The sequence below is a fragment of the Lethenteron reissneri genome, chromosome 3 (assembly GCF_015708825.2).
Source record: "Lethenteron reissneri isolate LAM-NWPU_2019-01 chromosome 3, ASM1570882v1, whole genome shotgun sequence".
In the NCBI taxonomy this organism is placed as follows: Eukaryota; Metazoa; Chordata; class Hyperoartia; order Petromyzontiformes; family Petromyzontidae; genus Lethenteron; species Lethenteron reissneri.
In genome coordinates this window covers 13,228,282-13,253,860 of record NC_083781.1, presented here as the reverse complement: position 1 = coordinate 13,253,860, position 25,579 = coordinate 13,228,282, and the positions used below count along the sequence as shown (strand labels likewise).

General features: G+C 49.8%; 1 protein-coding gene across 1 annotated transcript in view; it reads right to left on the bottom strand.

Moving 5' to 3' along the window:
* The window catches only part of ABCA3 (ATP binding cassette subfamily A member 3), a 43,722-nt gene extending 21,159 nt beyond the window's left edge, over positions 1 to 22,563 (bottom strand). The window contains exons 1-13 of the mRNA XM_061559019.1: positions 22,176 to 22,563; positions 19,395 to 19,513; positions 13,213 to 13,498; positions 12,829 to 12,959; positions 12,395 to 12,560; positions 11,575 to 11,831; positions 10,193 to 10,309; positions 5,594 to 5,714; positions 4,638 to 4,811; positions 3,654 to 3,835; positions 2,650 to 2,799; positions 2,056 to 2,185; positions 615 to 769 (exon numbers count right to left, since the gene is read on the bottom strand). Coding sequence (XP_061415003.1) covers positions 615 to 769; positions 2,056 to 2,185; positions 2,650 to 2,799; positions 3,654 to 3,835; positions 4,638 to 4,811; positions 5,594 to 5,714; positions 10,193 to 10,309; positions 11,575 to 11,831; positions 12,395 to 12,560; positions 12,829 to 12,959; positions 13,213 to 13,498; positions 19,395 to 19,451 — 1,926 coding nt within the window. The 5' untranslated portion in view covers positions 19,452 to 19,513; positions 22,176 to 22,563. The remainder of the gene's footprint in view (positions 1 to 614; positions 770 to 2,055; positions 2,186 to 2,649; positions 2,800 to 3,653; positions 3,836 to 4,637; positions 4,812 to 5,593; positions 5,715 to 10,192; positions 10,310 to 11,574; positions 11,832 to 12,394; positions 12,561 to 12,828; positions 12,960 to 13,212; positions 13,499 to 19,394; positions 19,514 to 22,175) is intronic.
* Positions 22,564 to 25,579: the final 3,016 nt, after the last annotated feature.

Sequence of the window (25,579 nt, the reverse complement as noted above, 5' to 3'; positions counted from 1 at the left end):
CAACACAAATTACTCTCAAATGCAGGGCACGTCGACAACAGTCAGAGGTAACTTTGCGATATCAGCTTCCACGGGCCGTTCTCAAACACGGGAGGTTTACACCGCTCCGTGAGATCTGAACAGATATTTAATCTCCAATCGGATTGCATGGGGAAGAAGAAATTATAAACAAGGTTTGTTTTTGGGTTAGGGCGCATGAATATAAATGTGTCATGAATGTGTAACGACACATTTGTGTCATAACGACACATTGATATTTACGCGATGTAACACACAAAAAATACGCTTTATTGTGGATAATATTGGTCGCAAAAGCCAAAGTGTGAAACCGAATGACAAACCGGTTTTAAAACAGATTGAAGATCTTTTTTCTATTCTCGGTTCTTTCGGTAAAGTCACGTAGACGGAAAATAATAAAATAATAAATATATAAAAAATAAAAACAATTGTAAATTTTTTTCCCTTCTACGTGACTTTACCGAAAGAACCAAGAATATGAATCCCTGCAGTCACGAAAGCTTTAAATCGAAATCTTTTTTTCTCCTTTCTTTTCTCCTTGCAACAATCTCGTTCCCTCCTCCACTCCTCGCTGCTGGACCCGTCGGCGGACGCACCTTGGCGAAGAAGGAGAGGTGCTCCTCCACGGTGAGGTCGGGGAACAGCACATCGTGCTGCGGGCACAGGCCCAGGCTCTTGCGCACGAGCGTCATGTCGTAGCGGATGTCGTAGCCGTTGACGAGCGCAGTGCCGCCGCTCGGCGGGAAGAGGCCTGCGCGGACGTCACGCACGGCTCCGTCAAGCAGAGGTCGCAAACGGGTTTTGATTCCTTACCCGTACCCAGCCGCACCAGGGTCGCAAACGGGTACCCTACCCGTACCCGGCCGGGTACGGGTAGCCGGGTATCGGGTAGGGTACGGGTATCGGGTACTCGATTGCGACCTCTGGGATGAAGCCACGTTGCAGGCGCGGGTGGGTTGATTCTAGGAACTTGAATTGTGAGAAGAGACAAGACGTTGGGAAATGAGTGACAAACAGTTACTCACCAGTGACTCACGGCCTTCTGACTCATTGGTTAGGGTGAGTCACGTGCGGCTACCCGTACCCGGCCGCACCAGGGTCGCAAACGGCTACCCGTACCCGGCCGGGTAGCCGGGTACGGGTAGGGTACGGGTATCGGGTACCCGATTGCGACCTCTGCCGTGAAGGTACAAAACTCGGAATTGTCATAATAAATAATAATGATTTACATTTCTACAAACGCCGTTCACCCGGAGGTCACAAGGCGCTGGACAATGCACACCTGGACAGTGGTGCCAGACAAAACGTTCTCTCAGAATAGGAACCAATATTTGGGGACACCGATTTCCCTTCTGAATGTTAGTAGTTTCCTTATTTCTTTGTTACGAGGTCATTTCTTTACGTGTCTCCATGCATGAATTATTAACTAAAACCTCAATTGTAGAAAAAACACTTTCCAATCTGATTGTAAAACAGTTACCGAGGCTTGCTTCAAGTAATGATTAACTATTGGTTGGCATCTGTTTGATCCACGGTAGCACCAAAACCTAATCCGGGGGTTAACATGTGCCTGGTGGGAACAAATATTGGTTCCCCCGTGTAAACAAATATTACAGAGAAGCAATATTCATCAACTCATTAACTAGATGGTGTCATCGTCACGATCCATGGGCATATAGCCCGTAGGTGTGCACTGCACATTTCGTCATTTGTGTCTACATCGTTCTGGCCACATCGTTCTGACACCAATCTCTTCTCAATATCATCGTCAAGCCATTCTCTGAGGTCTTCCTCTCTTTCCGGTTCCTTCCATTCTTCCGAACAACAACAACAACAACAACAGCAGCAGCAGCACACTGTTTAACTATCCCGTCGTTGTCCATCCTACACATGCGTCCAAATAGTGGCAGTCTCTTGCTCATCACTGTTTGGGTACAATTGCTCTGCTCAGATGCTTGATGAATGATCGTGTGCGTGCGTGCATGCACGTGCGTGTGCGTGCGTGCGTGCACGTGTGTGCACGAGAGAGGGACGGGCCTGTGAGGATGGACAGCGTCGTGGTCTTGCCGGCGCCGTTGTGCCCCAGCAGCGCCGTGATCTGCCCCTCGTACATATTCAGCGTCAGCCCCTTCACAGCCTCCTTTTCATGCCGCCCCTTCCCAAACACCTGGCCAGGTCAGAGGTCACACGCAAGGGGCCGCCGAAGATTGGTCGAGACCGTTCACAACAATGATAATACTTTCATCTTATACATCGTCAGTTATGCCAAGAGCATACCACAACGCCGTACATTAATTACATAAAATCCCGTATAAAGCCACTCCTAAACAAATTAAATCTCTGCTACTACCAAGCAAGATAAAAAAAATGATAAACACCATAACAAAAAGCACAAACAACAAAAAAGTTACGACAACAAAGAAATGAGTCCACGAGGTCTACTGCACATCCCAGAGCACAGTCACAACAACTTCCCAGCCAAGCCATGGAGCCGTCACAGGAGGGGCGGTTGAGCGCCAAAAAGTTTCCACGAAATTGTCTTGACGTGTCCGCACGCCCCATCTGCCCTGCTTTCCTACCGACACGGCTGGGATTCTACGGCAGCGGCGGGAGCAGGGTTTGTGCGCGCACCTTCCGGAGGCCCTGGATCTTGACGCCGGTGGCGAGGCCGAGGGGCTCCCTCTCGATGAACTCGCTCGTTGGGCCCTCGGCGTCGCCCTCTCCTTCACCGTCGCCCGCCGACACGTGGTACGTGCGCTGCGTGCCCCGCCAGTACGACGGCTGGGACCACGCACGGTGGAGACACGCGGCCGGGTCAACGTTCCATCGTCGTCGCACACATGGCTCACGTGGACAGCTCGAGATTCGGATGGGGGAAGCTGGGGAAGTGACAATTCTAAAACCAAATTATTTGTTTTCAAAGAGTCGGTGAATTGTCATAAAATCGAGGTCGTGATTTTATCAATCGTTGATTATGGACTGTTGAGATTCAGGTCCATGATTGTTAGAATTGTAATGATTCAGGGTCACAAGTGGATAAGTAATCAAGGGTCAGGATCATAAATCGATGGATGCATTCCAATGATTCGCAGTCACAGATAAAGTCACGAAATAAGTTTGATGCAAAATCTATAGTGTTATCAATCTATAAAATATAGCTCACATTGGTAAAACACCAACCATTTGAAATCTTACAAATACAATTTAATGCATCATCAACAGTTGTATATAGGCCTCAAAAGGCATGGGTGTGTGTGCATTTGGAGTCTACAGTGATACAAATCTCCAGAGAATCTACAAGGTGGTCCAGATGTCTTGGGACAACCCCCATCCCCATTTTATTCTCTAAAACTTACTATATTTTTAAGTAAGGTTTATTTAAAACAGATATGAATGCAAAGAAAAAAATCTTAGAGAATATGAATCGCCACCATTCAGCGCGCGTATCACGAGCGCAACTACACATTTCAATTGCGGAAATCGAATGACCTCCAGCAGACACGGTCGGCGTGACCACGTCAACGCGAGCAACCGGCGCGGCAGAGCAACCAGCGCGGCAGAGCAAGCGGGCGGCCACACGGGGGGCCACACGGGGGGCCACACGGGGTGCCACACGGGGGGGGGGGGGTCCTTACCAGCACGCAGAAGTACCAGGGCTGTGGCACGCCGTACTCTCCGGGAAACACGGCCTCCACGTACCAGGCCACGAGGCCGTAGAGCAGCGCGTCCAGCATCAGCATGAAGAGCACGTGCGCCATCGTGAAGCCGTCGTCCACGCTCACGCTCTCGCCCAGGTTGTGCCACTGGATGCCCACGCCTGCACGGGGACCGCATGCCAGTTTTACACGTGGTAGTCGTAGGTGTGGTAGCAAGAGGCTTTGGCGAACGATATTATCCGTAGTAAAGGTTTTTTTTTTGGGTTAGATCGCGTGAATGTAAATGTGTCGTTAAAACCCGCCACCACCCGACGAAGCCGATTGGTTAAGGTTTTGTCACGTAAACAAAACACGCCAATTCGTTACCAGTTCAGCACCACCGGTGTGTGTGTTGGAGAGTAAACACGCAACATTTACAATTCGAGCGCCGTGACGTTTCGCTGGCGATTGCAACCAGCTCCACGCGCACGACGCACCGGCCAGTCAACGCGCCGCCTTACCCGGGGGCGAACAGCGGGGCAGGCCGACGTTCGGCCCTGCCGTTTAGCGCAAGTTAAAGGCGCTCTAGCGATGAGGTCAGCTCGCGCACCGGTGCTGGCTGGACCGTTGCACGAGAAGACCGCGAGAGATGGCGACGGTGCGGGGAGGCCTAACTCAGCAGGGCCACGTGTCGTGGCTGACTATGGTAACGCTGATAATGTCTCTCTGTCTAGATCAGCCATGCAGTGATTCACCCCCACCACACTGTAAGTGAACTGGTGAAGTCACCATTCAGGATCACGATTCTAATCAAGTAACAATATCTTTTACGGTTGTTGTGTGCACCGTTGTGAATTTTCTACTTATTTTTGCGATCAATCCGAAGTGTGCAGCGCTGTAATTACAGCGGCAGGTGACAAAGCTGTCCGGTAAACGGGGCTGGTGGGTGAGTGTCAAGGGGAGGGGGGTGGGATCCATCCGCACCTTTGCCCTCCCACATGCTGATGAGCTGGGCCCCCATGGCCATGCCGACGTTGGAGATGAGGCAGGAGGACATCTTGAGGACGTGGCTCATCTGGTCGTACCAGGGCAGCACGAAGAAGTAGGGGATGTAGGAGAAGAAGTAGAGGAAGGCGCCCGCCGTCGCCGCCACGTTGGCTGTGGAAACAGAGAGCGCGGCGGGGAGGAAAGGGGTGGCGGTGAATCACTGCCCCCCGGGAGACGCCGCAAAGACGGGACGATGGCCAGCGGACGACACCGGTGAACTGAATGGCAGTGTGTTGTGTCTTGTGTGCTGTTCTCTGTATGCAGTGTTTGTGTCTTGTGTCCTGTTCTCTGCACATAGTGTTTGTGTCTTGTGTCCTATTCTCTGCACACAGTGTTTGTGTCTTGTGTCAGATTTGCATGCCACAGTTCTATTTTCTGAGCCTTTGGCATTTGCAGTGAACCCGAAGAATCCTACGAGTTGTCCTCATGGACCCGAGAGACAGCCACGATCGTAAAACTGCCCCAGGTAACAAACACCAACAGGGCCTGGGGCCCAGGGCAAATAGAAGCACTTTGTGGTGTCTCCACATATAAATTAATAAATAGAAATTGCCCAAATGCCTATTGGCTTCCAGTCCATCATAATCCAGCAACATTTGTTCAAGCAATAAATCAATAAAATGAGTAACCACTTTGTGCAGAAGTCAACAGCGGTCGTCCTCCGGATTGACTCGCCCCCCCCCCCCCCCCCCCCAATTCCGCCATAGGAATGTGGAATTACCCACCGCTAGCTCAGGGGTGTAACGAGAATACGAGCACCGCCTCGGTGCTCGTCCGAGCAGGAAATCACCGCGACGTTGAACACGAATTACACGAGGCGCCGGCCGGATCTGCTTCACCGAAAGCTCCTCCCGCGTTCCGCGCCGCCGGGAGAGCCGTCGTCGCCCGCTCACCTTGGGAGAAGAAGACGCTGATCATGAAGCAGAAGGAGATGGTGGAGACGGAGAAGGCCAGGATGAAGACGAACACCAGCGTGGGGTCGCTGAAGTTGAGCACCGCGCCGCGCTCGCCCACCTGCGAGGGGCGACAGGACGCACGCTCGCGGCGGCTCCGCACCGTCCCTCGCCAGGGCGCCGAAACGATTCGCCAACCCCCACCTCCCCCCCTTCCCCCCCGCCACCGTTCCATCGATTCCGCCGAATTAAAGCCAAGGGGTGGAGAACCCTTTTGTTGAGCGAGGGTCGAATCGTACTTTCTGATACCGTACCTTTTGCAGGCTCCCCCCCTTCCCCCCCGCATCACCAAACATCACGGCACGCACGTCAGTTGTTTCTGCCACTGCGTGAAGCCTCCTGCGGTGACGCTGCGTGCTAAGACGAGACACCGCACGAGGTGTCGCCACGTGGAATAAACTATTGCACCACCCCCCCCCCCCCCTTGTGAAGCAATTCGTGTGGGGAAGATGCTCGCGCATTGAGGGATAAACATCTGAATATCGTTCGAAATGGAGTCACGGCCCAGGTATGGCCCATGAGTGCTGGAGGCTCCCGACCCTTCACCGTTTCTTAACTGTGCTGTTTGCATTGCCTCCATTGTACCGTCCGGTTTGTACAATCTCATCTATGTTGACTTTGTCGTCTGTGGTGCCTCATTTGTACCGCTTCATTCGTTTGGCCTTATTTTTCTCTGTCGCGTTCTTCCCATCAACGTGAAGGTGAAGCGTGCAGGTTTGTACACAAACTTTACAAAGACGGCCACCGCATCGCACGCCGTCTGGAACGCTCTTCCTTCCGATATTAGGAAGCCACTGGAGCTATCCACTTTTAAATCGTCTAGATTGAAAGCTATATTTCTTTACAACTGCTTTTCGTTTGTTGTCCTTCCCCCGCACCTCGGATTCGCACGGTTGACGACGTACGGTGCGCGAAAGAAGTTCAACATCCAAAAATGCATACGATTCGACAAATTGATGTATTTCCTAATTTGAATCGATGATGTGTTACATGCCTAGCCACGTCCCCCCCTCCCCTCCGCCCTCTTCCTAAAAGGTGCCACGCTCGCCACTGTTGGCTCCGCTTCTGCAGGAGGTGCTCCACAGTGGCCACCTGTACGCTGTCAACAGACCGAGGAATGCTCGGCCTGTGATGAAATCGTTGCTATTTTTTGCGTAACTGTCAAAATGTCTTGACATTACCGCTGGCAACATTGGTGAATAATAACAAGAGGCACGGTTAAGGGTAAAGAGCACGAGGTTTGTGATTGGGGCGCCACGGTGGCTGTGAGATGTTAACTACCTCGCCCGGTATACAGGAGGTCGTGGGTTCGATCCCGACATGACGCCTGCTGTATGTTTGGAGTTTGCGTGTCTCTCTCTCTCTCCCCGTGGTCGCGTGAATTTTTTCTCCGGATCCTCTGGTTTTTTCCCTTCCCATTTCGAATCAACATCACGTGTTTAGAGTTCATGGCTGCTATAAATTTCCACGTGATACGCCATTGCATTGGGCTATCATTTGTGATAGGCAGCTCGCTTCTGAAGAAGAGCTCTATAGCTCAACAGGCCCCACCTGGTAAAATAAAAAGTAGTCGAGATATTTCGCAAAGAATACACTTTGGTGGTGGTTGGTTCTTGGTGGAAAAGTGATTTTTTTTTATATTGCCTCTTTAAAGTCGCCTATTAAAAGACACCGGGTGTTACGTGAATACTTAAAAGTTCTACTTTACAGCATGGCAGTTAAAGACAGCAACTGGCAGTGGAATCTCCAACATACCGGTTCTTCGAGATTTTATTGACGTGTCTATTTCAATACAGTTCATTGACTAAACGTAGCTATGAATAAAACTCAAAATTATAACATAATGTTCTACGGTCCTTTGTAAATCCACTGCTGGATGAAGGCCTCGCCAGACGATGGCAGTCGTGAAGGTTGCTTGACCATGCTTCACCACCCTGGTCAGTGGATATTGAATTACCTCCTGCCCCCACTGGACATCTTTGACAAAGAGCTTTATAGCTGATCGGATTCCTCCTGCAGTATAAATAAAGATTCTGATTCTGATGTCAGTAAAGGTAGGATCGTGGACCGGTTCAGCTATCACTCGGCACTGTAGTCAGCTGGAAACTTTTGTAAATCTAACTAGTAGCGACTACGAACTTTTTCGTTTGTTTATTTTAGCAGGTGTCAGGCCCACTGAGCTAAGTAGCTCTTTTTCAGCAGCGACCTGGCCACAAATGACAGCACGACCAAGTTGCTTAACTCAGGTTTGCTGGATTCATAGCGCAGTGTGCTAACCACTGTGCCACCGCTCCACACAGCTGGGCAAGTACATGGGATAAAACTCCGGTTTGAAATATTACGTGCAAAGAATAATGTGTGAGATAATTCAAATGCATGCCAGACGTAGCCGTACAAGGTCCTGTCCTCTAGAACCTATTCTGCACTCCAACACTCTCCCATAATCCACTCCAGTGCACGTGTGGGTAGCACCGGCCACTTGTTTCACTCACACCAATCAAGCACAAAGGAAAATTATGTGGTGATGTTGCTACTGCTGCTGCTGCGTTGGCAGCGGTGCACAAACACAAATAACAAACAACTCAACACATTCGTCAATAACTCTGTGGCCGTCAAAGGGAAACATTCAGAACGGGCGACGTTTTCGGACAATGGCTCTTCTTTGTAGCTCATACTTAGAGAGAGAGAGGCCAGGGAGATGGAGTGGATTAATAGCTGGAGACTGCACTTTATACATGGAGCCTGGTATGCAGGAAAACCGGTGTCCACGAAGAAAAGTGCCTCCCAATTTTAAACACTCAAGATGGGAGTCTTACTGAAGGCTGTTGCCTAACAGCCAACGCCATCCAAACATCGACAACAACAATCAGATTATCACCCGCTGGATATACACAGATCAGTGTGTAAACAAGATACGCAGAGAAGCATGCAGCCATGCAGGCAACCAGGCGAAAGGTTATCGAGTGTAAAGGTTTGCGAGTGTAAAGGTTTAAGAAAACAAGGGCTGGGTGTCCGAAGTTAAACAATGTGATGTGGTCAAAAGGACGGGTATGGACAGCTGATGCTTATGGAAACAACAGAGGAATGGAAGATTAATGCCAACTATTTACGCACAGAGTGTGAACCACTGCAACACTGCTCACACGCACACTCTACCCTCAATTGTACTGGTGCAATAAAGCCATGATTACGCCTGCACACCAGTGTGCCTATATACAGTAAAACCTTGGATTGCGAGCATAATTTGTTCCAGAAACGTGTTTGTAGTCCAAAGCACTCGTACACCAAAGCCCTCGTATATCAGTTGTGATCACGTTACGCTCGGCAGACAAAGCGTATACTGTACGTGCTACTCGTATTGCAAGACCTCGCTCGTTTATCAAATTAATATTTATTTTAAATTTTTGCTCGTCTTGCAAAACACTCGCAGACCAAGTTACTCGCAATCCAAGCTTTTACTGTATATATTACAACGGAAAAGTTAAAATGATATGCTAAACATAATATCTAAGACCTCAACTCAATAAGCTCTGTGATGGAGCATTACGGTTCTCATCTAGACAAACTCCCCTTCGTCTGTGTGGAATAAAACAAGCGATGGTAGAGGCCTGCGCGATGAAATGTTGATGTTTACAGACCAGACAGACCACATGCCGGGTGAATTATTCATAGCAAGCTAAGCCGGCTTGAGCTTGGACAGTGCATGGATGGGCAACGACCACGCGTGAAACGAGCTTGTGTAGTTCTGCAGCGGTGCTACGCTGTCGGCAGTGGATGACGGTGCAGTATATTACATTGTTGTACTGTACTCATACACCATAGCTGTCAACCCCTACCTTATTACAGACCAATTCAGGCCCTATTGGTCACCTCGTTCCTCTTATACATCTCAACGTTCGTCCTACAAAGTCCCATCACAAAGGAGAAACACAAAAAAATAGAAGAAAGTTTGTTGCCCGTATTGAAACGGCTGTACGCCGTATGGACCTGAAAACTCAATTTCCCTGCACAAGAATACGGAGTGAACCGTGTGGGCTGACAGGTATGTCATACGCTGCCGTGTCTACGTTCCACTCCTTCACTGACCGTCGTGGTGACAGTTTGCTCAAACGACCCCCGTGAACCGTGGGGCATAAGGGAGGCCCCCTCATCCGGCAGTGGATTAGCAAACGAACGAACTGTGCGCGTCATCTCACGTTCATGGACGCCTGGCAGGAGCCGCGTTGCAGAGGTCGCAAATGGGTTTTGATTCATTACTCGTACCCGTACCCGACCGCACCAGGGTCGCAAATGGGTACCCGTACCTGTACCCGGCCGGGTACGGGTAGCCGTTCCCTACCCGTACCCGTACCCTACCCAAAATGAGTGACAAACGGCTACTCACCAGTGACTCACGGCCTACCCGTACCCGTACCCGGCCGCACCAGGGTTGCAAACGGCTACCCGTACCCGGCCAGGTACGGGTAGCCGGGTATCGGGTAGGGTACGGGTATCGGGTACCCGGTTGCGACCTCTGCCGCGTTGCCACCCCAGTCTCACCTTGACACAGAAGAGCACGGTGATATAAAACACGGAGATGAGGAAAAAAATGAAGAACTTGAGAAACCAGGCGGTCCAGTGCAGCCAGTTGCTGAGACACATCATCTTCATGTACTCCTGCAACGGCGGCATGACACGGACAGTCAACGCCTGCGCTTGAACGGCACGCTATCAGGCTACCGAGATCAACACAGGGGGGCAAAGTGATTTGCTACTCGCACGAGCAAGAAACAGCATCAGAATATTTCATAATACCGCAGGAATCCGATGAAATATAAAACTCTTTTTCACAGATGTCCAGTAGGGGCACGGGGTCAGAGTGTTACAACAACAAACACATTAAAAAAACAAGACAGGAATGCAAAGCATTGGAAAGGCAAACAAATCACTCAAAAATATACAAATAAAACCAAGCAATTTTTTATTCTTACCAGGTAAAACCCACTGAGGTATTAAATGATAGCTCAACATTATGTTTAAATTTAGAGCAGCAAAATAATTGAAATCATCGCAATACATGGTTCTAAATGTGGAGAGATAAACCGGAGGACCCAGAGACAAAATTCACGCAACCACGGAGAGAACTCCAAATATAAAACAAGCGTCAGGGTCAGGATCAAATTCCCAACCTCCTGCATACCAGGCGAGGTAGTTAACATCACGCCACCATTGCGCCCATTAAATAAATAAAGTAATAACGTTTAAATTGAATCAAGGCAGTGCTCATCGTCTGGTTACAGCCCAGAGGCAGTGGTGGCGAATTCCACATTCCTAAACCAGGGGTGAGTCTATCCACAGGACAATTACTGTAGACTTCCACGCAAAGTGGTACTGATTTTATCCACTTCAGAAGGATGATGGGCTGAGTCAACCCCCATAACCAGGATTTGAACTCACAACCTCCCGACTGCGAGGAGCCGCTCGCTCCACCCCTGCAACCACTAGAGGCGCCACACTCGCGACATTATTAACAATAATTGATTGCTGAACACTTTATTTTTACGAATTATCACAACGCGGTTGATGAATCGTCACCATTGAGGGGTAGCAATTCAATAATCGATTCTTTTTGTCCCATTTTCACCCTCTCATTTTCATCGTTTCTAGATCTATTTAGTTCTTTAATCCTCGTTCGAAACGCTCCACGAGCCTGAAAGTAACGCGATCACATTATTTTGACGTCGTTGCATAAACGGCCGGCAACCTAAAAAAATGAATTTTTAACCGGCTGGCGCAATCCGGGCGCCATTACTCGCCGCACTCCCTCCGATCCTCGACTTCGCCGAGCCGCGACCACCCCAACACCCCAACACCCCAACACCCCAACACCCCAACACCCCAACACCCCAACGCCGCTCACCCCCCCCCCCCCCCCCACCCACCTTGAGCTTGCTCTCCTTCTCGTGCACCAGCGTGCGCACGATGTTCAGCGCCGTGTACACAAAGCTCAGCATGAGGAGCAGCGGCAGCTGCGTCTGGATGGCGAGGATGAAGATGTCGTCGCGGTACGGCGGGTACGGGAAGCGCTGCACCTCCACGGCCGCCCGGGGGGCCGCACGGCCGAGCCGCTCCGCCGCCGCCGCCGTGATGGCCTCGTCGATGAAGCGCTGCGTCGCAAGGAAACCCTCGCGGTAGTAACCTGGCGGCCAGCGACGGCGGGGGGGGAGGGGGGTGGTCAAGAAGGCGTCGCTGTAACTTTCGCAGGCACAGGCCGTACCTTGCCACCGTTTCCACGGTGATGCCGTGGTACGCTCGGTCGACCAGCACCCGCCGAGCTGAGCTGCTTGTAGTCTCACTACCGCCGGCCGCCGCGAGCGGGGCTTACAAAAAACCTCGTCACATTATACGCGTCATATTTCCGCTGTGTGGCTCGCTGACTAAGCCGACCTATTACGTGACTGACCAACTGATTGCTTGATTCACCGACTCAATCTTTTATTCATTTATTGCATTATTGAATGATTGTCTGAATCATTGACTGATTCAGTCCAAGTAAGATCAATTGTTTTCCAGGTTAATTGGTTGAATGACTTGTTAATCCATTGATTAAAGAACCGATGAATTGCATGACCAACTAATTCATCGATTAACCAACCAATACATTTGATTCGTTGAAAGGACTGACCGATTGATTCACGAACTCAACAATTAACCGACTGACTGCTAAACCGACCGCCTGACTGACAAAGGCTGCCACCCCACCTGGCGTGCCACCATCCTTCATGTGTCTCTCCCTCGGGCCCGGCAGCTGGAACAGGGGGAAGAGGAAGATGGTGATCCAGTCGTTGTCCCTGTTGGGGTTGAGTTGGCTCTGTTCGTCGAGAGGCGCGTTGCGAGGGCTGTACTTGAAGCGGAGCGAGTACGTCACCTGGGGAGGCGATGCAAAGAACCGCGTGGCACCGTCACATTGAGAATCAACGCGTGTGCCCTTCTGATCATTAGGCTGCTCAGAAATGTCCGCATGATACGCGAGCCACTTTGTTGAGTCACTTGTGACCAGGTCGCCTCTGAATAAAAGAGCTAAAATAGCTCATTGGGCCTTACTTGGCGAAGGGAAAGAAAAAAATATAGATTCGTTTTAGTTAAATTAGGGATAGGCGACCGACGCTAACGGACCACTCCTGGCGCATGCTCACCTTCTCCGGCAGCGGGTCATCGGCGCGGGCGAAGCGATTCTCAAACACCATCGCTGCCAGGACGTTCTCCGCCGACCTATTGTCCGCTTTGATGAAGGCCAGCAGCTCAGCCTCCGAATCGAACGGCAGCGCTGCGGAGAGATGCGCGGCACACCGAGTCAAGCGGGCGCTCGCGCATCACGGCGCACACTCGTCAATCGTTCCCTTTTCTATGTTGCACCGGGCACAGACGCAAACCCAGACCGCCGAAATCCTATGCTTCAAGCGCCTACTTTCTACTTTGCTTCCGATTGGACTCATCTTTCCAGGGGGGCAGGTGGGGGGCAGATGAGGGGCGGATGGGGGGGGGGGGGGGGCGGCCGCGCGTTCACAGAGCAGGCGCACCTGTGAGCGTGCCGGAGGCGGCTCGCTGGACGCGCTCTGCGACATCGTGGACGGCCGTCACGTTGGCCGGGGTGAACGCCAGGAACCAGCCCTTGTCGCGGAACTCGGGGAACTGATAATAGTGGAGCCGCATGAGGCTCTCGGGCAGGCTCGACAAGGACAGCGGCGAGTAGATGGTCGCGTTGGGGTGCGACGACTCTGGCACGCGCTGCCGGATCGCGATCAGAATGGCGGCGAAGAGCGCCGGCAGAGCCAGCTCCACCAGCGTCACCAGCACCTGGCGCTTCTGCTCGCGCAACACGCGCCACACACGTGAACACGCACTGCATTGCACGCGACGTAAACCAAGCGCGGTGTGCCACGCGCCATGCACCTCCGATCATGCCACGTACGTATGTTGAACTTGATTCTCACCGTCCGTCGCCAACCACGCTAAACAGAGGTGCGGCAGAAAGGACAACAAACTAAACACAAAAAGTAGTTCTCAAGAAGTGATTTTGTCCATCTAGATTTAGAAGTGCATAGATCCAGTGGCGTCCTAATATCGGAAAGAGGAGCGTTCCAGACGGCCGCAAAAGCGCATCTGAAAGCGCACGATGCGGTGACCAGCTTTGTTCGACGGTTAGCCAAAAGCCGCTGCTGCGAGGATGACCGGAGTCCACGTGATAATTGTTTACGCTCCTTGACGATTATCACGGTTGGCTACGCACAGTGCGAAAGAAGTTCAACATACGTACACACATGCATTCTGCCGGTCATCGCGCGCTATGCTCCACACAGCCTGCAACACGTGCCATGCAGCATGCGGTCCACACCGCACACCCGGACACCGCACGCTACATACCATGTAGAAGGCACCACTCACCCCGCATCATGCAATGCACACCACGCATCGCACATCAGCAACTGCATGAATTAAAAAGTAGAGCTTTGTAAGGATATTAATCATCGGCTATGAAAGCCAACTTCTAATGCCTATCAAGGTTGCTCGATATATTATATCCATGAAGGTGTTCATGATGAATGAACTGCAATCCGAAAGTAGTTTGAGCTTGATCAATAAAACAATACGAAAAACAAACGTATTTTTAAGCAGCTTTGAAATGAGAAGGAACTAATCGCCTCCCAATCACAAATCAACAAAAAAAATCGCGATCCGACTCACTCTGACCTTTGGCTGCACACGTTACACGTGTGTGTGTGTGTGTCAAACTGCTCCGACCTTATTCTACGAGTCTTTGCAGACAGACCATAAACGCCGACACATTTTGAAGTCTTACACAGAGTGTGTTTTTATTAAGGCGGCTTCTATGCCCCACACGACACCCCCAATGTCGCAGCAAGTTTTAGGAGACACCTCTGCCCTGGCCAATAGGGAGGTCACAAAAACACGAACAGCCACTTGCGGACAAGTTCCAGAAAGTAGACCTCAAGGCCTATCACTTTGAAAGAAAAGTATCCAGGGTTTTGGAAATTATGGCTTATATATGGACTGCGAGAATGGTCTGACACACACACACATGCGGAACCAAATGCACTCCATCGCCATCCCAGCATGGATGGGAAAAGGTCAGTTTGTCTGGGCACGCCTGAAACCGTGATGTTTTTATGAGCAGAAGGTGAACAAATTATTTCTCTCCGAATGACAGCCCTAAACGGCTGACGAAATATTCCCAATTACACTAATGATGACCCACAGATTTTAAGCGTCTCCAATGTGCGTCCAAAATCGTAGAATTACCCTTGTAGTTGTATATCCACCTGCAACACTGGAGGATACAGATGATTTTGATGTTACACATTGTGCTTGCAATTTGTCTCGTGTCTGTGCGTTTCTACTGTTCTGTACTCGGGAACTGGTCCGAGGCTAAATTTCGATTTAAAGCTTTCGTGACTGCAGGGATTCATCTTCTTGGTTCTTTCGGTAAAGTCACGTAGAAGGGAAGTCGAGGCGACGCTGTCGCCTCGACAGACCTGGTTTCACCTGAGGACGGCTGCTTGCGTTGTGGCCGAAACGTCGTGAGAATTATTTTATTATGTTTTATTTGTATTATTTTATTACTTCCCTTCTACGTGACTTTACCTGAAAGAACCAAGAAGACGGTCCGAGGCTGTTGATGTATTTGCGTAACACAAGCCTCCCGCTTAAAACAAAAACTTTAGCTGCCAACCACTAATCTACTACTGTTCTAACTAACACCTTGCACTTTTTATGACCGCAATGAACATTCCCCGTGCTTTGACCATGGACTGCAAATAAGGTTTAGGTTTGGGGTCGTTCAGCCTCCAATTTCGACGGCCCCGAGTTTGCGGTTTCAAGTTAATTTGTTCAACCAGGTGAGAAAGAGACCAGGAGAAGTCTCAATGCAAGAGCAGCCTGGATCACCAAAATAACAAAATAAAAACAAATCGCTTTATTGCCAACTTATGGCGGTAATCATTAACCAGAGGCTTCCGCATTAAATGTTACTGTGAACTGCTGTACAAAAACTTCTAATTTGAAAAGAATATACAGCTTCAAAGTAGCAAAGAAAAACAGAAACATTCTCAATGAGAATCTTTAGTAAACTATTCCAAAACAAATTAAAGCTTATCGGTGCACGCTGCCGAACGACCGCCAACGGGCCCCGAGAATCAAATGACCGTTCCTTCACCAATGCGCACCCATGAGTTTGTCCCATCATGCGAACTCAAGCTGTGCAACAAAATCGCTACGCGCATTCCTACACTTACGAATGAAATGTGACGTGTAGTTCACATACTGCGATCCACGGCTTACCCGGAGCGCTAGGTGCAGTCGTATATTGCATTCAGTGCGAGGTATTGGGCGTTGTTGGTACTATACAAACGTGGAAACACACAGCCAGTGGACTTCAAGATGCCCCCTTCATTTTTTCCTTAAAATATAATCGGGATAAATACCGTAAGCCTTCGCTCATTGTACGCCTACAGCGAAGCGTGGTGATGGGGTAAACCGGACAGAGATGCAGGGACTGCAGACAGCCAGTCAGCGCCTTATCAATACCAACTTGTTTGGCTTTAGACTGGACCACCGAGCATATAAAACAGCGACAACTTAAACCCGAGCTTGGCAACGATATTCCAATGTGGAATTCACTTGAACTTCGCGAAAGATTAGCAGCCCTTTTGTTGTGCAACGGTACTTCTCACTCTTAATCCAAAATCACCGGATGAGAAAATGGGTGCTTTGTACCCTGTTAGTGTGGGCCTTCATCACGCGATAACGTTTAGATTTATGGAGCGTGTAAATGCGGTAACGAGGTGTTAACTACCTCGCCTGGTATGTGGCAGGTCGGAGGGTTCGATCCAGACCCTGATGCCTGCTGCTGTATATTTGGAGTTTGCGTGTCTCTCTCTCCTCACAGTCGCGTGGATTTTTCTCTGGGTCCTCCGGTTTTCCCTCAACATTTATTAACATGCGTTTAGAGTATTTGGCTGATAGAAATGTCCACGTCATAAGCTACTTCGTTGAGCTATCATATGTGGCCAGGTCGCTTCTAAACAAACAGCTGTACAGCTCAGTAGGCCTAACCTGGTAAAATAACAAGTTTAGTTTCGTTTTAGTTTAGACTTGCACCTCAAGGCGCTGCACAGAAAGCAGTGCAAACATTTAATAGGCTTCATCCAGCAGTGGATTGGTCGACATGAGTTAATGTGGCATGGCAGCTTTAATTTCTTCTGCAATTCGAAAATGAGAACATCTCGTTTATCTGTTAACTCAGTGCATCTTTAGTTGATGATTAAACTTTATACATTTTCACGAGAGCATTGTTGCTTTTCACAAGTTGATCATTACCCTTAGCAAAACATCAGAGTACTCGAATTGTAAATGTTGTGGGTTTACTCTCCAACACACTCGGGGGTGTGCTGAACGAGTAACCAATTGGCACGTTTTGTTGACGTGACAAACCTCATGAATTGGCTGCGGGATTCACCGACACATTTATATTTACGGGATCTAACCCCCCCAAAAAAACACTATTATGAATAATTTTGGTCGAGAAAGCCTACGACGTGTTGAACTGTTACGAGTTAGTTGGGACAGAATGCGCTGGGCCACCGTGACAGGAAGATTAAATGTGCGGTGACTCCTACCCTCATGGGGAGTTGCATCCGTGACACGGAAAGGCCTCAGTCCTCTCTTCCAGAAAAACTAAAAACAAAGCCAAGCGTCTCCTCGTGCAAGCCGGCATGGGGCAGCCTAATCTCCGTCTGCAATGTTGACAATTCCACATTCCTCCGGCAGGAACCGGTCACTGTACACCCCATAATATTCCTTATATATTACTCCAAGGTGGCGTCTTTGTTGTTTTTATCAATCTCTAGTATTCTTCGGTGTACACTGTACAGAAATCCCAGAACAGAACTTGGTTCCACGAAAGGTGGTAAACATTTAGTTGATACCAGTTTGTGTATATGGCTAAAACAAGTGAAGCGTGTTGTTGCATAATTCACTTTTACTCGAGATATAATCATTTGGCAAAGCATACGTTCTTCCTTCTCTAATGGTACCAACAAATGTGTCACGTGACCCCCATGAACTCCATCTCTCAAGCACACAACACACCCTAACAAGGAGCAAGTACTGATGTAATTATAATTACACAACATCTCAGCTTAACCAAACTATAGTACGGGCAACTTGCGCGTCTTCCGACGCCCAACACAAACGCAGCCAGTGTGGTGGTGGGGCACAATGCTGCAGTGGGAACCCGACACCGCCTTTGTGTCAACCGAACAAAGCCACTCCATTGAACCCATACAGACGTGTCAATTGGTGTCGGCGAGCACCTATTAAAGCTAGCACAGCACACGAAGGAGAGAGGATGGTGTGTGGCCAATACTGCACCACCTGGCCACCTTTGACACCACAGTGATGACGTTGACAAACAATAGCAGGTGATTATTGTTGGGCTGGCATGATCTTGAGGACAAGGGAAACGCAGGGGCAGATACCAATGACCAAAGTTGTTGTTGTTGTTGGTCCTTAGTGTGAACAACTGCCCACTCCGCCACCACTCCTTTGCCACACACAGACACGCACGATGGGTACACGTGCCGTCACGTTAACCACCCACGCCACAGCACAGGATCTGCGCCACACGAACCAGACAGACACTGCAAGTGCTGTACGGTGCCACATTAACCATAAACCACGGGGGGAAATTGTTAACCACACACACACACAGCGGCAGTACACGTGCTGTACTGCATTAACCACACACACACAGCGGCAGTACACGTGCTGTACTGCATTAACCACACACACACACAGCGGCAGTACACGTGCTGTACTGCATTAACCACACACACAGCGGCAGTACACGTGCTGTACTGCATTAACCACACACACACAGCGGCAGTACACGTGCTGTACTGCATTAACCACACACACACACAGCGGCAGTACACATGCCGTACTGCATTAACCACACACACAGCGGCAGTACACGTGCTGTACTGCGTTAACCACACACACAGCGGCAGTACACATGCCGTACTGCATTAACCACACACACACACAGCGGCAGTACACGTGCTGTACTGCATTAACCACACACACACAGCGGCAGTACAAGTGCTGTACTGCATTAACCACACACACACACAGCGGCAGTACACATGCCGTACTGCATTAACCACACACACACAGCGGCAGTACACGTGCTGTACTGCATTAACCACACACACACACAGCCGCAGTACACATGCCGTACTGCATTAACCACACACACACACAGCGGCAGTACACGTGCTGTACTGCATTAACCAATAATTCCTGCATGCCTCTTGTAAATGCGACTATCCTGGTGTCTCTTGAGGTCTCACTTGGTAAATACAAAATTAACTCGAACACACACACTTAGGGCATCCACCTGTATGGGTTTGACCCTGACAGTGCGGAGAATTCTGTGTTCGAGTGACAGAAATCGATCTGTACCGAGAACCGTCGGTATTGTGCCGAACTTTATCAGCGGACACAACGCCGCAGTTTTGGTCGACCTCGGCTGACTGTGCAAATGTGTCGGGGTTTTTTTTTTGGGGGGGGGGGGTCTGTTGAAGCGACGGAAAACCGCACAAAGCACGTGAACAATATTCACCGGCCACGAAGAGCGAAAGTGCTGCCCATGAGACACACACATTGCCACGAGCCACCTTACCTGCAGTACATAGTTCTTCCACAGCAGTAACCCAAACTGCTGCCACAGTCTGGCCATGCTGTTCACGTCTGGACTCTTGTTGTGTTGAAGACTTCCAAATAAGGCCCGAGCAGCAAATGCTGGACGACAAACAGGAGTGGAACAACAATTCGTTACTACATCACCATCAATAAGTACATCACCATCATTAACTACATCACCATAAATAAGTACATCACCATCATTACCTACATCAACAACTACATCAACATCAACAACTACATCACCATTAACAACTACATCAACATCAACAACTACATCACCATCAATAACTACGTCACATTCCGACAACACACAACCTGAACAACACAACAGACACAACACAGCAGACACAACACAACAGAGACAACACAAAATACACACAACACAACAGACACACAACACAGCACACACAACACAACACACACAACACAGCACACACACAACATGAACAACATAACCGTAACAACACAGCACACACAACACAGCACACAACACAACACAGCACACACAACACAGCACAGCACACACAACACAGCACACACAACACAACACACACAACACAGCACACACAACACAACGCCTTTGTCCAGCTTGCCACGACGGCGTCCTGTCCCACAAGAGCTCACCCACTCAGTGCCATGCAGAAGAGTGCAGGGCACGGCGGTGTAACAGCAGCAGCAGCGAGCAATGTGCCCACCATCATCACCACCATCACCATCATCACCACAATTACCACCATCATCATCATCACCACCATCACCACCATCATCACCACAATTACCACCATCATCATCATCACCACCATCATCACCACAATTACCACCATCATCATCATCACCACCACCATCACCACCACTATCACCACCATCACCACCATCATCACCACCATCACCACCATCATCACCACCATCACCACCATCATCACCACCATCACCATCATCACCACCACCACCATCATCACAACCACCACCACCATCACCACCATCATCATCACCACCACCATCACCACCATCATCATCATCACCACCATCATCACCACCACACATCATCATCACCATCACCACCACCATCACCATCATCACCACCACCATCATCACCACCACCACCAGTGTGCTGCTGCTGCTGTATGAGTGTGTCCACGGCGTGATGATGGACACCACCGCGGCGTGACATTGAACTGTGGCTGAGTCGTCAACACGGCAACCGGCACAGCTGGGAGCCGGCACCGTGCAGTGTGTAGTGTGCAGTGTGTAGTGTGCAGTGTGTAGTGTGCAGTGTGTAGTGTGCAGTGTGTAGTGTGCAGTGTGTAGTGTGCAGTGTGTAGTGACATGCACCGCCCTACAACAGGGCAGCAGTCCAGATGTCTTGTGACCCCCCCCCCCCACTTGCTTATTAGATGATTACATTGGGAGGTGGAGGGGGTGTAACGAGACATCTGGACCACCCTGCACATTGTTACGCAACGCAATGTGGCCAGCGCCCTGGCCTACGAGCCAGGCCAGCAGAGTTCGACTCCCGGCTACCATCAGTGGCGAGCGATGTGTGGACCCACCCCTCACACACACCACACACACAATGACCAGCGCGGTGAAGTATGGTCAAAACGAGCCTCCCAGCCCTGAGCAAATGTAAATATAACGCGGAGAGCTTCAACGCCGGGAGTGACCAACACCCACTGCCTCTAGTACTAGTACAGTAGTAGTACAGTAGTAGCAGTATAGTAGTAGTACTAGTACAGTACTAGTACAGTAGTAGTACAGTAGTAGTGTTAAACCAGTAGTAGTGTCAGTAGTAGTACAGTAGTAGTAGTACAGTAGTAGTAGTACAGTAGCAGTATAGTAGTGTTGTTGTTAAACCAGTAGTAGTGTCAGTAGTAGTACAGTGGTAGTAGTGTCAGTAGTAGTACAGTAGTACAGTAGTGGTAGTACAGTAGTAGTACAATAGTACTAGTAGTAGTACAATAGTACAGTAGCAGCGGTACAGTAGTAGTACAGTAGTATTGTTGTTGTTAAACAACCAGTAGCAGCAGCAGTAGTAGCAGTGTTGTTGTTGTTAGTAGCAGTGTTGTTGTTGTTAGTAGCAGTGTTGTTGTTGTTAGTAGCAGTGTTGTTGTTGTTAGTAGCAGTGTTGTTAGTGTTGTTGTTAGTAGCAGTGTTGTTGTTGTTGTTAGTAGCAGTGTTGTTGTTGTTAGTAGCAGTGTTGTTGTTGTTAGCAGCAGTGTTGTTGTTGTTGTTAGTAGCAGTGTTGTTAGTGTTGTTGTTGTTAGTAGCAGTGTTGTTGTTGTTGTTAGCAGCAGTGTTGTTGTTGTTGTTAGTAGCAGTGTTGTTGTTGTTGTTGTTAGCAGCAGTGTTGTTGTTGTTGTTAGTAGCAGTGTTGTTGTTGTTAGCAGCAGTAGTGTCAGTGGCGAGGAGGAGGAGGAGGCCGCGTCGTGCACGACGCCTGCGATGTCGTGGACGACGAAGCGAGCCGCTCTCTCTCTCTCTGTGTCCCCGCGTCTCCCTCCTCCTCCACCCCCTCGCCACCACAAGCGGCAGGGGCAGCAGCAGGGGCAGCAGCAGGGGCAGCAGCAGCAGGGGCAGCAGCAGGGGCAGCAGCAGGGGCAGTAGGAGAAGCAGCAGGGGCAGTAGGAGAAGCAGCAGCAGCAGGAGGGGCAGTAGGGGCCTCTTCACACAGAGCCCACAAACAACGCCGCCGCCTCCTCCTCAGTCACCCCGCGACGTCGCCTGTGACACGAACACGACAGCGCCGAATCACACTCACCTCCTCCTCCTGCTTCCCCTCCTCCTCCTCCTGCTGCTTCTCCTGCTGCTGCTCCTCCTCCTGCTGCTGCTGTTTCACCGCCGTGGCGGCAGCGATGTGGCCACGGTCCGCCTTTGTCTCCCCCCCTCCTATCCGCCCGCCATGCGAGACGCCGGCCCCAGCGAACCCAGCTGTGTTCCCACAGGCCCCGGCTTCGTGGGGTGGTGGTTGTTGTTGTCGCTGTTGTTATTGTTGTGGTGGTTGTTGTTGTCGCTGTTGTTATTGTTGTGGTGGTTGTTGTTGTTGTGGTTGTTGTTGTTATGGTGGTTTCGGGTGTCGCTTGTCGCCCGCCTGCCCCGGGCGCGATCAGCTGACGCGGGGACCCGGATCCACGGAGCCCGTCACTGGGGCCGGGTGGTGCCTCGGTGGGCGGGGTGGTGGTGGGTGGTGTTGTGGGAGGGGTGGTGGGCGGGGTTGTGGTGAGTGGTGTTGTGGGTGAGCGGGGTTGTGGGCGGAGTTGTGGGTGGTGTTGTGGGCGGGGTTGTGGTGAGTGGTGTTGTGGGAGGGGTTGTGGGCGGGGTTGTGGTGAGTGGTGTTGTGGGTGAGCGGGGTTGTGGGCGGGGTTGAGGGTGGGTGGTGTTGTGGTGGGTGGTGTTGTGGGCGGGGTGGTGGGTGGTGTTGTGGGCGGGGTTGTGGTGAGTGGTGTTGTGGGCGGGGTGGTGGGTGGTGTTGTGGGCGGGGTTGTGGTGAGTGGTGTTGTGGGCGGGGTTGAGGGTGGGTGGTGTTGTGGTGGGTGGTGTTGTGGGCGGGGTTGTTGAGGATGGGTGGTGTTGTGGTGGGTGGTGTTGTGGGCGGTGGTGGGTGGTGTTGTGGTGGTGGTGGATGGTGGTGGGTGGTGTTGTGGTGGGTGTTGTGGTGGGTGTTGTGGTGGGTGTTGTGGTGGGTGGTGTTGTGGGTGAGCGGGGTTGTTGGTGGATGGTGTTGTGGGTGGGTGGTGTTGTGGTGGGTGGTGGTGTGGTGGGTGGTGTGGTGGGTGGTGTTGTGGTGGGTGGTGTGGTGGGTGGTGTAGTGGTGGGTGGAGTTGTAGGTGCGTGGTGAGTATTGAGAGCTCGGGTTGAGAATCTACATCATGGGACCTCCTTTGCCAGTACCAAAATATGAGAAGGGCTGTTAAGATGTTAAAACACCAAACTAAGACGAGGCTCAAAAGAAAGCTGTCTCTGGTGTGGACCAATCAGTCCAAGACGTGGAAAATGCCAATGCGTGTGCGTGTGTTTGTGCGTTACATCACTTGCTGAGCACAAACTTTTTTTAAACACGCTTTTATGAAATTGACTAGTAATGGAAGAACTCCACGACTCCAGGAAGTGGCCCCGAGGTTTGCCATAACGGAAGGGATTGTGGCCAACTATAGCCAACGTTAGTTGAGCGTGAACAATTAGACCCAAGCTGAAACATAACATGTAAAAAAGATTATTTAAAAAAAATTATGATTGAATATAATATTGTCATCAGTATGACACAAGTATGCCAAGCTTGCAGTCGATACATTGGGAAGTGGGTAATATTGGGTTACAACATTTGATACAACAACAAAGTGAGTTAAATAAAAGCGTGTAAAAAAAAGGGCCCAACACAGCCAGCAGCAGCCAGCAACGAACAGCACTGTTAGATTAATCGTAGAACCTGGTTAATAAACGTACGTCGATTACTGCTGCTAAGCTTGTTATTTATCTGACATTGTCGACCACATCCGGCCCGCTGACACTACGTAGCCGTCAAGCATCTTGGCCGCACTAATCGGTAACTTGTAGCGAGGGGGGGGGGGGAATGTTTGACTTTGTCCCAAGTGTCTTATTCTGTAACCGCAAGGGCACTTGTCATAAGCAGCTTCGAAGCAAGCAGACCCCCCCATTTGGACAAAATGTCAGCAACACGACAATGTGATACTCGAGTGAAAAGTTGCACTGTTCACGTTCAAACTATTTCTCATGTTTCAATGACCTGATATTGGAGGTCAAATGCACGTTCACCAGGAAGTGCACATGTCGTTCAACGCGAGCACAAACGTACGCGCGTGCTGGCGCGTGTGATATCACAAGTCGAATAAAAACACTCTTTCAAAGAGTTTTTTTTAGGATACCAAAAATGTTTCCGCACTGTGCCCGACCTTGTTGGATCTCAGCAACGAGGCAGGCTCGAGTCTGGTGAGCCCTTAGCTGGGCGACTGCCTGAGAATAATAGCAGGTTGGGAAGGCAGTACAGCAATAATGTTTCTGAGCTTGAGTGTAGAGCAGCGTTTGTCACTAATTTCCCAGAGGGGGGGGGGCACTTTCGCCGATAAGACATCAGCAATTTAAAGCTTTCGTGACTGCAGGGATTCATCTTCTTGGTTCTTTCGGTAGTCACGTAGAATGAAATAATAAAAATAAACCAATAAAATAATTCTCGACAGACCTGTTCTCCACCTGAGGACGGCTGCTTGCGTTGTGGCCGAAACGTCGTGAGAATTATTTTATTTTTATTATTTCCATTCTACGTGACTTTACCGAAAGAACCAAGAAGACATCAGCAGTGTGAAGGGCGCCACACATTTGAGACCATTGTTGTGTTTGGCAGAAGCAGCACGATGATGATGATGGCGTTGTCACGTGCTGTGTATTGTCAGGGGCCGCACGAAAGGCCACCAGAGGCCGCCAGTGGCCCATGGGCCTCGAAACGGAGAACGCTGCGGTCGAGTCCGTGACTTTCCTACCATCAGCAATACTGAACCTTAGCCAAACATCCAAATGCAGGGCCCTCCTGAAAACATCCAGTCAATGGATTTTCCTGGGCAGAGGCTAAAAATGTACTATACTGTATTCATAAGATGCGTCAATAGTCTTTTTGTAATGATATACATTTAGCATTTTTTTATGTTATTGAAAGCACAATGCAATTGCACACACTGTATAGTTACAAACCATAACGCCAAATGTTACAGTTTATCAACCCGTCAAGAGGTCATTGTATACCCCGTGGAATATTTACAGACTGCTGGGGCTGAACCTGCAATCAAATCATCATGGGCCAACAAAAAGACGAGCAGTCAAGGCACAGCAATGTTCTTTACAGCAGTTTATGATTCAATGTACAAAATCCCACAAAAAAACACGAAAATAATTTGTTACATGCGACCAATTATTATTTTCGTCGTGACATTTAAAAAGGCACTAAGTTAGATTTTATTATCCTCTGCATCAGTTCTGTTTTTTTCAAATAACAACTTATGTTTTCTCCTCTTGCAACTTATTGTACTTTTAAAAGTACAACTATATTATGGTCAATTACACACTCAGCTATAAAACTTCCCAAGTCCGCAACCAAGCACTGCCCTCAACTGCATTATCACACACTCAAATCATACATTTGTAATTTAAACATGT